Raw genomic sequence first — 13,205 nt, forward strand, 5'->3', positions numbered from 1 at the left:
ACTCCGCAGGGAAGCACCTGGAAGGAGCCCATGCCAACAGAGCTCCTGGAGGCTCCACCAGGGAAACACTGGGAGGTGGCACAGCCACGGCTGGGAGCTCACCCAAGGGCCAAGTGGAGAGGTCAAGCTTCTTTCCATGCATTGCATAAGCTGCTAGAAGGAAGACGGAGGTTTTGAGAACCAAAAATCACTTGGTTTTCCACCAGGAAGTATTTTCTTACTTTGTGCAGTGCCTGCAGCTCCTTCCCCTCAGTCACCCAACAGTGGCAGGGTCTGGGATAAAGCAGACACACTCCTGCACTCATCACCTGTCCTGGCAGCAGGAAACAGAGCCTGGGACCTGGCTGGAGTTGAAGCCAAACCCCTCAAAAGTGCATAGATCCACCCAGCTGCTCAGGCCTGCAGCTGGATTTTGCAGGGTCTGTCAGCCTGCAGAGCCCAGCAGGTCCCACATCCCACCTGAACCCTCTGAAGTCAGACTGCATTGGCCCAAAGTGTCGTTTCTTCACTAAAAATGGCTCAGAGCAAGAAGGAGAACTTCCCTGTTTGTGGGAAAATGTGTTTGGGGGCAAACCCCAAGGAGGGATTTGGATCCTGCTCACAGCAGCTTTGTAGGCAGCTCAGCCTGATGAGCTTTTATGCTTAAAATCTCCCTTTCCTTGAGGTCACCCACATGCACTGCACCCCAAGTGTGAACCCACACGTGGTGGTGCGAGTCCCTAAATCCCTTTGGAGGTGTGACACTGCTGAGCAGGCCAAAAGCCCTCAGGTTTAAGCAGAGCTCTGAAGGGCAGCTCCCTGGCACCTGCAGCAGCCCCAGAGCCAAGTCTGCTCTTTGCTCTGTCTGCTGGAACAGGACTAGTTTGAGACCCAGACAGAGCAGCCCAGGCTCTGAGGAACATTTTCATCACCCAACAGCCACAGCAGAGAGATGGAAGGGGCAGACAAGAGTAAGGAGGCTGCAAAAGTAAAACAAACATGTGGAAAACACCGCTGAATGGGCCCCGCCACAGCTGGGCACAGCTGCAATGGGCAGCTCCAAGAGGGAGCTATGGGTAACTATGGAGAGGTGCAGGGCATGGATTGCTATAGGCAATGCAGATGAAATTAGATGTTCTGCCCACTGGTGCTTTTGTTGTTTCCAGTTTCACTCACACTGCCTCTGGAAGTGCTCCCACAGCAGCTCCAGGAGATGCTCAGTGCAGTGCATCATTTCAGGGCTGCAGATGAGGTGTGGGCTGCCCAAAGACATCAGAGCTCTCTTTCTGTTAACATTCAAGGAGAAAATCACTTCTGCTGCCACCTTGCTCTGAAGGTGTTCCAGTCAAGCTGGCAGAACCTCTGGCAGCAATGATAAGGCAGCAGACACACAGTGCTCATCAGGACCTCCTGAGCCCACAAAACACTGGCGGAGCTCTCAGGACAGCCCACCTAACCTGTCCTGGAGTCCCACAGCAAATGCTCACACCTGAGGAGAAGGATTTCATTCAGGTTAATGGTTACGTGTTTGGAGCCTCCTGTCCTGCCTGGCTGCTACCCCTGTGCTCAGCCAGGGCACCCAGGGACTGCCAGGAATACCCCAACCCCAGCGTGCCCAGATTCCTCCCTGCCTTCCTACACATTCACCCTTGTTGGTAAAGTAGCACTTCTCCCTGGCTCTAAGCAAATTATGCTCCTTGGGAGAGACCACAGATAGGGTGCTGGACCAAAAACCGATGGGAATTAAGCGGCTCAGGGTGATGTTCCCCAGGCTCATGTACTGGGAGGTGCTGTGGTGGCCGTGGGGCTGGAGGTACCAGTGCCTGTGCCATGTCCTGGGACATGCTCCATGCTGGGCATGATGCCACGCAGACACCTGAGCTTTTCCCAGAGGCTCTGCTGGTGTCTTTGGTGGGTGAAGGGTGCTCCATGTGCTGCAGGCACTGCCACCTCCCAGCAGTGCCATGGGTGTTCTGGAGCAACACTTTCTGCACTCTGACCAGCACCACACGTCACACACAGATACAGCATTTTACATTTGCCCTGCAGTAAAGATTTTAAATGCATAGAGGGACTGTGGGCAAGAACCTCCTGGACAAAAAGCAGGAAGGAAAACTGTACTGAGGAGAGCTCTGCCCATGCAACAAGCTCTGCAGGTTCCCTCCTGGAAGAAGAGCACATTGCCCTCCTGGCAACCCTGAGCAGGAGCCCTTGGCTTGGGGTTCCCAGGCTCACAGCCACTGGGAAAACATGCTGCTGCTCAGCAGAGGTATGTGGGGTGCAGGGATGCCCAGCCTTCCTCCCAGCCACCCCAGAGAAACACCCGCCAGGGCCATGGGACTAACCAGAAAACTGTGGGATGAGGGAGCACAACAGCGGAGCAGAGACTGGGACACTGGAATAGGGAAAGCAAGTGTTTATAAAGGCCAGATACCCGTAACAAAAATAAACTTGTGCTTTCCCTCCCTCCCTTCTTTTGATTTTTAAATACAAATTTTCTTTAGGAAAAGTGGAAGCACTGTCTGTTACAAACCAAACCAAAGAGAAAGAAGAAGGGCAAAAAACCAAGGAAAGGAGAGACATTAGAATAAAACACCGTGGAATGTTAAACAGGTTACAGGCTACCGTTCTAGCCAGTGCGGTTAGGCAGCTTAGTGAATTAATTGCTTAGGAATTAAAAATAAATTATTATAAAATAGATTTCTGTACATTTTACATACATATATATCTCTTTATATAAGCAAACCGTGCTGGGCAAGTAATAACAGGGGACTTTGCCATGCCAGGCTCAGTCCCAGCCGAAGTCCTGCCCTGTCATCTGGTAGAACTTCATGTTGAAGGGCCGGTAGAAGTCCCTCAGCCTCTGCACCACCTCCTGGTCGATGTCAGGGTGGGTCCTGCCTTTTGTCTTGCCCAGGCAGTGGGGTTTGCTGCTGCCCTCGGCCTTCTTCAGGCACGGGAAGCCCTTGGTTTTGTTGAAGTAGAAGTGTTTGTCCGTGATGATCCTCTTGAGGCCCAGAAAGTCCTGGACGCGGCCCAGCTCCCCCGCGGGGTCGCTGATCAGCCTCTCCCCGCTGACAAAGAGGATCTGCCCGATGGGGAAGTGCAGCAGCCAGTTCTCCAGGTGCTTGGCGTAGATGCCGATCTGGATGGCGCTCCACGAGGTGTCGATCAGGCCCGTAGTCCTGTTTTTGAAGGTCAGGCTCTCAAAGGTGGGGATGTCAGGCTTCTTGGAGAGCGTCTGGGTGTAGTCCGAGATGGCTCTGGTCACGGGGTCGCGCACCACCACGATCAGCTTGGTGCCCTTGGACATGGAGGAGATGCGGGCCGGGGCCTCCTTGGTGACGAAGTAGCTGGGGGTCTTCTCCATGGTGATCTGCCCCTCCAGAGTCCTGGGCATCAGGTCCCTGCCAGCAAAACACACAGACGTGGGTCAAAAGGGCAAGGAAGAGGAACAAAAATATCCATATGCTTCCACATGTATGTTCACACATGGATACACAAGAATTCTTCTCCCTAAAATGCCTTCACAGGCCATTTGGACCATACAGACAAATCCATTTCCCATTGATTCAGGGATTAGGGGGGGATTGTTATTAAAGGCCACTGTATTAGAAATCCAGTTGAGTAATCCCCCAGTTATTCATGAGTGGATTAGCTGAGCTACACTCTGCGCTTGGACCACGGCTGAATGTACCACACCAGCTTTGGACTGGTCAGGATGGGTCCTGAGCTGCACCAGGTGGCTGTTCTGGCTCATGATGACACCACTGAGACCTGAGCCCCAATCCAGAGCTCATTTCCTCATGGGAATGACAGGATGGTACAGCAGAAAAGCAGGAGATCTCTAGAGTATGTCCACCTCACCTTCCCTCAGCATTCCAAATGCAAAACTTTTCCCAATTCAGGCAACAGGGTGCAATTTTTCCCTGGCATGCCAACAGCAGGACTTCACTCACAGGTGTCCTCTTGCATCCAGTTTCACCCCCTGCTTTACTATTCCTTATCACTTGTTTCCTCACATGAACCAGAAAGGGCATCAAGAGCTGTCCATGGCATCTTCAGCACATCCCAGTCCAGGAGACAATGAGCACTGCCCAGCACTGCCCCACAGGTTACAGCAGGCCAGGATGTGGGATACAACTGTGGAGAGCACAACCTCAGCACATGGGCAGGACATACCTTCACAAAGTACTTTTAAAGCTTCCAGCAGTTCCACCTTATTCCCTGGCTATTTCTAGTGAACCACATGGGGAAAGAGTAGGGAGCTTACAGAATTGATGGAAGTGGCATGAAGCAGGAAGAGTAATTTTTCCCTATTATTCACTAGTCAAGCTAAAATATTTTAGACCGTTTGCCAGTTCTTTCCCTTTGTAGCCCAAACGGACTCATTTGCTCCGGGTTGTGAGACAGTTGAAAAGAAAAGGCAAAAGGGGAGTCAAGCACGAAATTAAAGTTATAAAACTTGATTAAGTTTTCAAAGCATCCAGCCAGCACAGAGAAATAAGCAACCAGGGTGTGATCTGCAAGCCTGAAGCTGTGCTTTCCTCAGCCACAGGACACCACACAGAGGCTGTTCCCAACAGCCATCTCCTCCCTAGCTGCTTTTATGCTTCCACAGCAAAGATCACTAGGGCTCTTGCAGTTAAAACAGCCCCTGATAATTTGTGCTAAAGCCAATGGTTGCCCTGATTAAGAACTCAAGGGAAGAAAACTGACCAATCTGTTCTGAGAGCAAATAACAGGGGATCCAGAAATGAGAGGTCTGATTGCATCGAAAATCATCCCATGTCTACGAAATTTGGTCAGTGGCTGTTTATGCAACTATTGGTGAGCTCACACTGTACCTGGTATTTTACTTCACCAGCCTCTGGCATCACCTTTGTGCAATGTGTTTCCTGGCAAGGGGCACCCAGTGGCTGCACTTCCATCCTCCCTGTGAGCTGTGCCTCGAGGCTGCCCATAGAGCTCCTTCTCCACAGTGCCAAGGTGGGAGACAGTCCCTGTGCCAGATCTGCATGGCACTCAGAAGGGACAATGGGCAAGCTGGACTGTGCAGGAAAAGGATATCAGCTTGTGGAACCTCCAGTCATGGCCAGAGGTGGTGGCATCCCTGAAGGCTGGGATTTCAAGTCCACACAAGTGGAGTTTCACATGCAGATAAAAATCACGCTGGTCTACCAGATACCTGGAATGTGAGAGCTTCTGGAAGGCAGGAGCTAGTGTGTGTGTGTGCCAAAACCAGCAACCAGAATAAAACTCTGACTAATCCTCTGCCTTTCTGGCCAACTCTGCAACCCCATAATGCTGTCACAGAACAGGGCCAGTCAATAATGCTCAGAGCAACTCTTAAATTTGTCGTGGGCTGATGTAGATTTCAACATTTGCTCATTAAGTGGTGTCTCCTTTTATGGCCACATTAAACCCAAGTTCTACATCCTGCACTGGCCACCAACTGATTTTCAGCTTGATTTAAGAGGCTGTTTTCCACCCATGAAGTCCTTAATGGCCTGGGAGCTGCCTAGAGAGGAGAAAGCTTCCCGAAACATTCTCAGGTTGCCTGTGTTCCACTGAAGCCCTTCAGCTTTAGGTCAGGTTCATTGGATTGCTGATTGTATGGGGCCCTGCATTTTGGGACTGATTTCTCCTCCAGGACTACTACAGCCAGTATTTATCAGTCTCATGGGAATGATGCAAGGTTTATTTTTCCCCTCCTTGCACAAGAAAGGCATTGGGCAGGGCTGGGCTGTGAAACAGGAGGAAATTGCTGGGGATGGAGTGCCAAGTCAGTTGATTCTGTTGGGAAACACAGGTTCTTAATTAGCATTTCAGCAAATACAGAGGAGCTCACCATAAGTGGAAGAAAGCAGGGAGTAACTCTTTGCCTAAGAGGCATCCATTGGCCTGGCATCAGCCCCTTTGCAGAGCAGCTCATCTCCTGGACCCACACTGCAGTTGTGGCTGAAAGTAGTCAGTTCTGGGCAAGCCTAAACCTCCCAGATTGTTATTTTTGGAGAGGGCCTGAATTCTTGGCAATTTAAGAACATTTTGCTGGTGACCCATCACAGCAAGCAAAGCAGAACAAGCCACATTGACACACCTCCTGCCTTCAGGTTGGCCAACACAGGCTGAGGTGAGCAGAGGTAGAAACAGAACCTTCACCTCATGTACAAGGCCTGGATCCTCCAAAACCAGCCCTGGGCCCTTGCTCCTGCTCTCCTTCCATTGTACCACATAGGTGCCAGGCATAGCCCAAAACTGAGACCCTCAAGATTGTCTCAGACTCTGCTTTGTTTGTAAAGTGAAAGTGGCTTTGTTTGTAAAGTGGCTTCATGAAAGAAAGACAGCTGCAAGTGAAGCCAAATATTGTTGCCCATAGAGGTGGTTTGAACCTCTGACAACAGCACATCCAGGAAAGCAAAGTTTTACTGCATGGGCATGTCAGTTGTGAGGAGCTTTCCCATGGTTTCCATAATCTCCCACAGAGGCACCATCCATCATGCTGGCAGCCAGAGACAGCAGAGCCTCAGGGACAGAAGGAACTGCTACTTTGGCTGGTCTGAACTCATAGCAGTGGAAAAATCACCCAGAGGAATTTATTCCCATTCAAGCCACAGCTGGAGAAGGGCAACTTGGCCCAGCAAAGCACTGCAGCTCCAGCACAACACACTGGACATATGTTTTGGTGGAAGGAGAACCAGATCCAGACCTGAACATATCTGCTCTTGTGGCTCCAAGAGAGCCAGGGCCAAGCTAAACTACAGCTGCTGCTTTGGGAGGGGAAAGAGAAGCTGTGATGGAGAGAAGCCACGATGCCCAGGCGGGATGCAGCCCCTCAGGAGAAAGGAGTGGGGTCCAGCAGAATCAGCTCAGGTGGATCCAGATCTCCCCAGGCAGCTTGTGGAGCCTCTGTTTCCATGGAGGATTCTCAGGCACCACAGAGACACGGGCAGCTCCTGCCAGCACTGCCTGGGACAGGGTGAGAAAGGCAGAGGCGCAGCTACCACTGCTGTCCATACAGGAGAGCAAAGGGGGATGGCAGAGGGAACCAGGCTGTGGGAAACAGAGAGCTCAGCTGAGCCCAGGGCTGGATAGAGACACCACTGAGGGCCATAGCGGAAACTGTAGTAGAAAATATAGTATGAAAACCTTGGCAAGCCATCCCTCCTGCCTTGTTATCCTGCTGCCTTCTGGCAACCTGGAGTTCAAAGACCTCTGGAGACAGCATCTGCATCCAAATCATCCTATTTCATAGCAACTGTGAACTGTCTAATCCTTCAAACCCACAAATACTTCTGGCCTTGAGAACATCCCACAGCAGAGAGTCCCAGCACCAAAGCACTGCCTCTACCTGTCATTTGAACTCCAGCCCCACTTCCCTGCTTGGGAAGGGACGAGGCATCTGCTTATTGAGCATGGAAGAAGGAAATGAGGATGAGGAGCACCAGCAGACTCCCAGCATCCTTTAGTGCCCACCCAGCCCAGCCAGAAAGAACAGGAGGGGCTCTGCACTGCTGACTAGGGCAGAGCTGCCAGCAGCAGGGTCCCAGCAAGGGGAGGAGGTTGCTGTGTGAGCACAGCTATGAATTTTGCACGGCTATGAATTTTGCACAGGCAAAGAGCAAGCCCCTAACCCTGAGCTATTAACATGTCAAGAGGGACAGAGGAAAAGCTTTTCCTTTAATGAACATTTCCTCAGTGAAGCCTGCACCCTTCGTAGGCGAAGTGATAGGCTTAGTCTAAAGATGGATTGGCCTACTTTACCTATTAACCACTTAAACTAATGTAATAAAGGCTCTCTTCATTCAAACAGCCCTAATCTCCAGCCCCATGCAGCTCTGAAGCCTGGAATGAGAAGGAATACTAAGATGAACTCAGCCAGGCTGTTGCTTGCAAAAGCACTGGGCAGGGGATTTTGTGGGGTTTTTTTAAGTGCAAACTTCTCCAATGTGAAAATCAGACCCAGAGTGAGATAAATTTACAAAGTGGGGATGACAGGTGGCCACATGGTAATCCAATCCTGAAGCCTAATGCCCTTTGTGGCAGCTTTTGTCTGCACAGAGGGGCTCCAAGCTAATCTGCTGCTACTTCTCAAGGAGGAAGAGGCCAGGGGGGTGAGGGGACCCCCACGACCTGTTGCTGCATTATTTGCCACAGGTAGGACAGAGCAGTGCAGGGCAGAGCACAGCCGTGGTGCCTGGTTTTATCCCTGGGGACATCTGTTGGTCCCCCCCTGCACCTCCTGCCAGGGCCAGCACCTGCTGGGATGAGCCCTCCTGCTCTGCAGAGCCTGGAGCCCTGGCAGGGCCGGGCTGGGGGAGCAGCCACAACGTCTGCCCCTGGCACCTGGGGGTGACCAAGCCACAGCCCAGCCCGCTCAGGTGTCCTGCTGCCCAACAGAAGCCCCAGAGCTGAGCAGATGGGCTTTGCTTTCTGAGGAAGGCTTCATGCTGGGTAGGTTCCTGCCCAGCACCTGGAGCCAGCCAGCACCACTCTGGGAGATGCTCCCCCTGCTCCAACAAATTCAAGTGATGGGTGCCACAGGTGAGCGTTCAAACCGGGTTGTGCTGAGATGCAGCTGCAGCCGTGGCACCTTCCAGCCTCACACCTCTCTGCTCCACACCACCACACCTCCCCAGTCCTCCCTGCTTCCTCAGTTTCCCTCGGCAAAGGTGATCAAACTCTCCTGGAGGAGGTGGAGTGCACTCACAGCAGCCTCCACAGCAGCTCTGCCAGGGAATGCAGCAAGAACCACTTTAGCACAGAATTTCTAGACTTTTCCCCCACAGCTGTTCCCTAGAAGCAAGGAAAACATGGGAAATGGGAGGAAGAGCAAGTCAAATTATTTTGGACATCAGCCACATTCATGACAAATTCATGTCTGTAACCCATAACCATTTGCTTTGCAGCCCAGCACTGCACACACAGAGCATCTGACCTATCTCTGACCAGTTTCTGCCCCATTCCTCACTCATGTTTCAAGAAGGCAAAAAGTGATTCCTTTTCATAAAACCTAATTTTGACAATCTGATTTTTTTTTTTTTTCTGGGGAAAGTGCCCCCTAAATCCTCCAAAGAAAATGCATAAATTAAATTGAAAAGTTATGGTGAGAAGGTGAATAGAAATACAAAATGTAAACAACAAAGTTCTTCTCCCATTCTAGGGGAAAACACATTTTTATCTTCCAGAGTAATGACAGAGGGTTTGAAAACCCAAGATATCATCAAGCTAAGGTACAGCCAGTAACAGAACAACCCAGAACATGGTACAACTTAATGCACATGATGAATTTAAGATTTTTGCTGCATTTTTGATTTACAGGTTGGAAAGCAAACAAGCCCAGCAGTGGTCTGTTCAGGCTTGGAACAGCTCTGAGGAACCAAGTGCAGAAGATGAGGGAGATTAAAGCTGCATCCCCTCAGAAGTTGATGCTTTCCAGTATGCTGAATGTTCCTCTGCCTTGTCCCCATCCCAGGGGCAGTTTGGTACCCTCTTCCCACCCCAGCATGGTCCTGTTCAGCTTTGCTCTGGTCAGGATCCCACCAAAGCCAAAGGGCTCATTTCACACCACAGTCTATCTGTCCTTCTGTCATCTTAAGCCAAACATTTTTAAGGAGGGCTTTACTGCAGCAGCCAATTCTCACTCTAATTCCTGCTGCTTCTCTGCCTTTTCTCTCCTCCCCACATCAATAAATAAATTTAGGCCGAGTGAGCTATTCTAATGTCTTGAAAAAGAGCTGTAGACACCCAGGGAAGGATGGGGTGGTACCTCCATTGTGGTAGCTTTGCCTTACAGCTCATCCCCTCTGCCAAGGTGATACCCAGTTGCTCCCAGCTTCCAAGGCAGCATGTTGCTGTCAGAAAGCAGGAAAAATGTACAGGGCTGGATTAAAACCACACAGCTGCAGCCCCATACTGGCACCTGACCACGAGCAAGAGCTCAGATGCTCATCAATCAAAAGCTCAAAGCATCACCAGCTCAGCTCCTGAGGCCACCACTCTGGTCCCCTCCCCACCCTACCACGTCCCTTTCCCCTCATGGCTGATCACAAAACTGTTGAATCCCAGCAATACTCCTTAAAAGCAAGAACCTGACCAGCTCTGGGGAAGATTGTTAAAGTAATCAAGCGTTTTAATTGCATCACAAACCCTGCCACTGGCACACAGGTCAACTGGCTTCAAAATTGTCTTCTTGGCTTTGACTCTGCTTTCTGGTGACAGCAATGGGAAAGGGCAATGAGGGAGATGGAGGAAGAGGAAGAAATAGAGAGAGAAGCAGCAATAGCAAATTCCTCTCTGGGGGTATGAGTGCTTGTTGCTTTATTATTTGATACATCATCTTACCAAAAATTTTCCTTGGCTTCAGCTGCTGTTGCACCACAGACCTGTACAGTAGCAGGCAGTCTCTCCTTTTTTTATGACCAGTGGTAAGAGCAACATGTGTGCTTTTGTCTCAAGTAGGAGTCTGTTGTTTGGGTTGGCAAATTATACAACAATAAAAGGGAACGGCTGGGAACCAGCCTCGGCCTTTTTGAAATGGATGTAACCCTATCCAGCTCCGTCAAACACTCGCCACAATGATTACACAAACCAGATGATGGGAATTAATGAACTTTGGGGGTGAGGAAGGAGTAGGTGAAGGAGGAGGGAAAGGAGGAAAAAATATCTTGGCCTGAAATTAATGTTTTTCTCACCCTCCTTGCTCCCTGTCCCCAAATCTGCTAGGTGCCCTTCACTTATTGGGGAATTTTGGGGATGAAAGGAGGGAGAGGACGGTAATTGTGTGTGAAGAGTACCCGTGAGGAAGGTGCTCTGGGACTTCAACGGGACCAAAGAGCTGGTGGCCATGGGTGGCAGCACCGTGTACCCCACAGGAACAGGCTCTGGTCTGGCTGTGGAGTCTGGGCTAAGCTCCTTTGATGCTGATAAAAAAGGTTTGGGGAGTGGGCAGATGCAGGGCAGGGGCAGATGGCCCTTTCGTCCCCACTCCACGTGGCACAGCCAGGACGCACCAAATGGCCCTGGCAGATCAAAGCAAGAAGTGCCCCAAGGAGGGGGAGCACACCACAGCAAATATCAGGGTTTAGGACATTTTTGGGGTTTAGGTTTTGGTTTTTTTTTTTTGAAATTAAAGACTTTATTCACCTCTTCAAAAGTCACTGCCTTCAAATCAGACCTAGGAGCCACCACAGAAGCTTGACCCTCTCTGTGCTGGGACACGGGGAGCTAACCCAGAGCTGAACAGATGGTTTGCAGCAGCATCCCAGCACCAACCTGGACAAAGCAGGGCCTGATCCATGGGGGGTTTGTGCCTCTGGGAACAGCAATGGGTGTAACGAGCTCCACCAGCCTCTGCTGCAAAGGCAGCCTCCCACCCTGTGCCAGACAAAACACATCTCTCACCCACAAGCCTCCCCTACTGCGTGAGATTAAATGGGTTAATTAGAAGCAGTCTCATAACCAAGATATGACATGTTATCCCTTGCAGGGCTGCTGCTTTCTGTATCAAAGTGCCATATATGGTGTACCACAGAGCTGCAGCCTACAGAGGAGGAATAACTTAGATCAGCAGAAACACTTGGTGGGAGTCCTGTCTGCACAGAACAGGCTTATGCTTTCACCAGGAAGCACAACAGAGAAGCCCAGGTTCCACAAAGACTCCTGGGCAGCTGATGGGTGGTGTCACCATCGCTCCTGGGACATGCCTGTTCCTTGGCAAAGGATGCAAAGGCATAAAGGTGGTCTTGGAGGTGGCTGATTGGAGCAATCTCCCTTCCTACCTGAGCTCATGCTCCATGCAGGGCAGTCTCTGGGAGGAAGGGTTCAAGCAGCCCAGACCACCCTGGGAACTTGAGAGAAAAGCACCCTCCTTGTCACTGTCATGAGCGTGCCACAGGGTGCAGTCCTGTCCTGTGGCCCTCTCCTCTCCTCTCCTCTCCTCTCCACTGTCACTGGGTGGGTCATGCACCAACTGAACACAGGCTGCAGGGATGTGGAGCTTTCTTTGGATTAGGAAGAGCTAAATTTCCAATCATTTTTTTACCTCTTCCCCAGTGTGAGATATTACAACTGCTAAGCAAGAACTTTCCCTCCTCCTTTGCTGGAGCCAGGCAAGATATTCATCAACGTCCCCAGTTCATTACACAGGCCCTTCTCTTCTCTTTATGTAAACACGGAAGCCTCTTTCTACTCCCCACCATACTTAAAAGCTCTGAACTTCCACTAAATAATTATCTTCACCAGGGGGGAGAGGAGCAGCACTTTACATATCAAAGGGCTGCTTTGGAGGGATTTACAATAATTTAAGATGAAATGGTAAATATTCTATTCACTCCAGTTCATCTCCAGTAATAATTATAATCCTATTAGCAAGGTCCCAAGAAAGTGATTTCATTATCATCTAGCGAGCATCTATGTGGATTTCTTGGAGGGGTGGGATGGGGGAGGCCATAGGCAAATAAAGAAGAAAAAGCAACAAAAGATGCAATTGCCAGCATCTCCCTTCCCCCAGCAGGATTTGGGCTCCATTGTCCCGATGCTTCAATACTGCTTTGCTCTGAAAATAAGAGCTTTTGAGCGCAGAAAGGGGGTGGGGCTGAAATGAGCATCTTGCTCCTTTCGGTGCCCGCCGCTCCCCTTTCGGGGCCGGGGGTCCCCCGGGCACAAAGAGCGCCCGGCGCTGCTCCGGGCAGGCGGCAGCGCCGCCGTGAAAAGCTAATTGCTGTTCATGGGTGACTTCTTCAGAATACTGCCCAGCAGCACCGGGCTGTGCTGCCCACCGGTCAAGTCATGTGGGATAACTCTAATCTGCCTCCATTTCCCCCGAAAAGGACAAAAAGACTGGTTTTGTTTAAAAGCAGAGCAGGGAGAGGGAAGTTCTGTGAAACTCATGATTTAAGGGGGAAAAATCCCCCGAACTCAGCAGGAAATATGACTGAGCTAACTGACAAACTGGGACTCAAGCCCCTTTATCAGCAGATCGCAGCACCAACTGTCTACACCAAACTGTGTGTTTTATTCCTGCTCCGTGACACCTCTTCACACACCCCGCTGGAGTGTTTAACTGGAATTTATCCCTGCAGGAGCGCCTCAGTTGCACCAGTGTAATCCTCTTCCCTCTCCTGTGGCACCTGGAGGCCACCAGTGGAGTCCCAGTGCTTCAGCAGAAGCAGGAGCTCAGCCCTGCCCGCTCTGGGAGATCAGCAGCTGCTGCAGAGCTGCACCTC

The 13,205-nt window shown here is 50.8% G+C and overlaps 1 protein-coding gene across 1 annotated transcript in view; it reads right to left on the reverse strand.

The window, feature by feature from the left end:
- Positions 1–228: 228 nt before the first annotated feature.
- Positions 229–13,205, reverse strand: part of LOC121354191 (heparan sulfate glucosamine 3-O-sulfotransferase 3B1-like) — a 28,473-nt gene continuing 15,496 nt past the window's right edge. Inside the window, exon 2 of the mRNA XM_041468619.1 lies at positions 229–3,386. Within this exon, the coding sequence (XP_041324553.1) occupies positions 2,768–3,386 (619 nt within the window). The 3' untranslated portion in view covers positions 229–2,767. The remainder of the gene's footprint in view (positions 3,387–13,205) is intronic.

This window comes from Pyrgilauda ruficollis, unplaced genomic scaffold, assembly GCF_017590135.1.
Source record: "Pyrgilauda ruficollis isolate IOZ18807 unplaced genomic scaffold, ASM1759013v1 scaffold222, whole genome shotgun sequence".
Taxonomy (NCBI): Eukaryota; Metazoa; Chordata; class Aves; order Passeriformes; family Passeridae; genus Pyrgilauda; species Pyrgilauda ruficollis.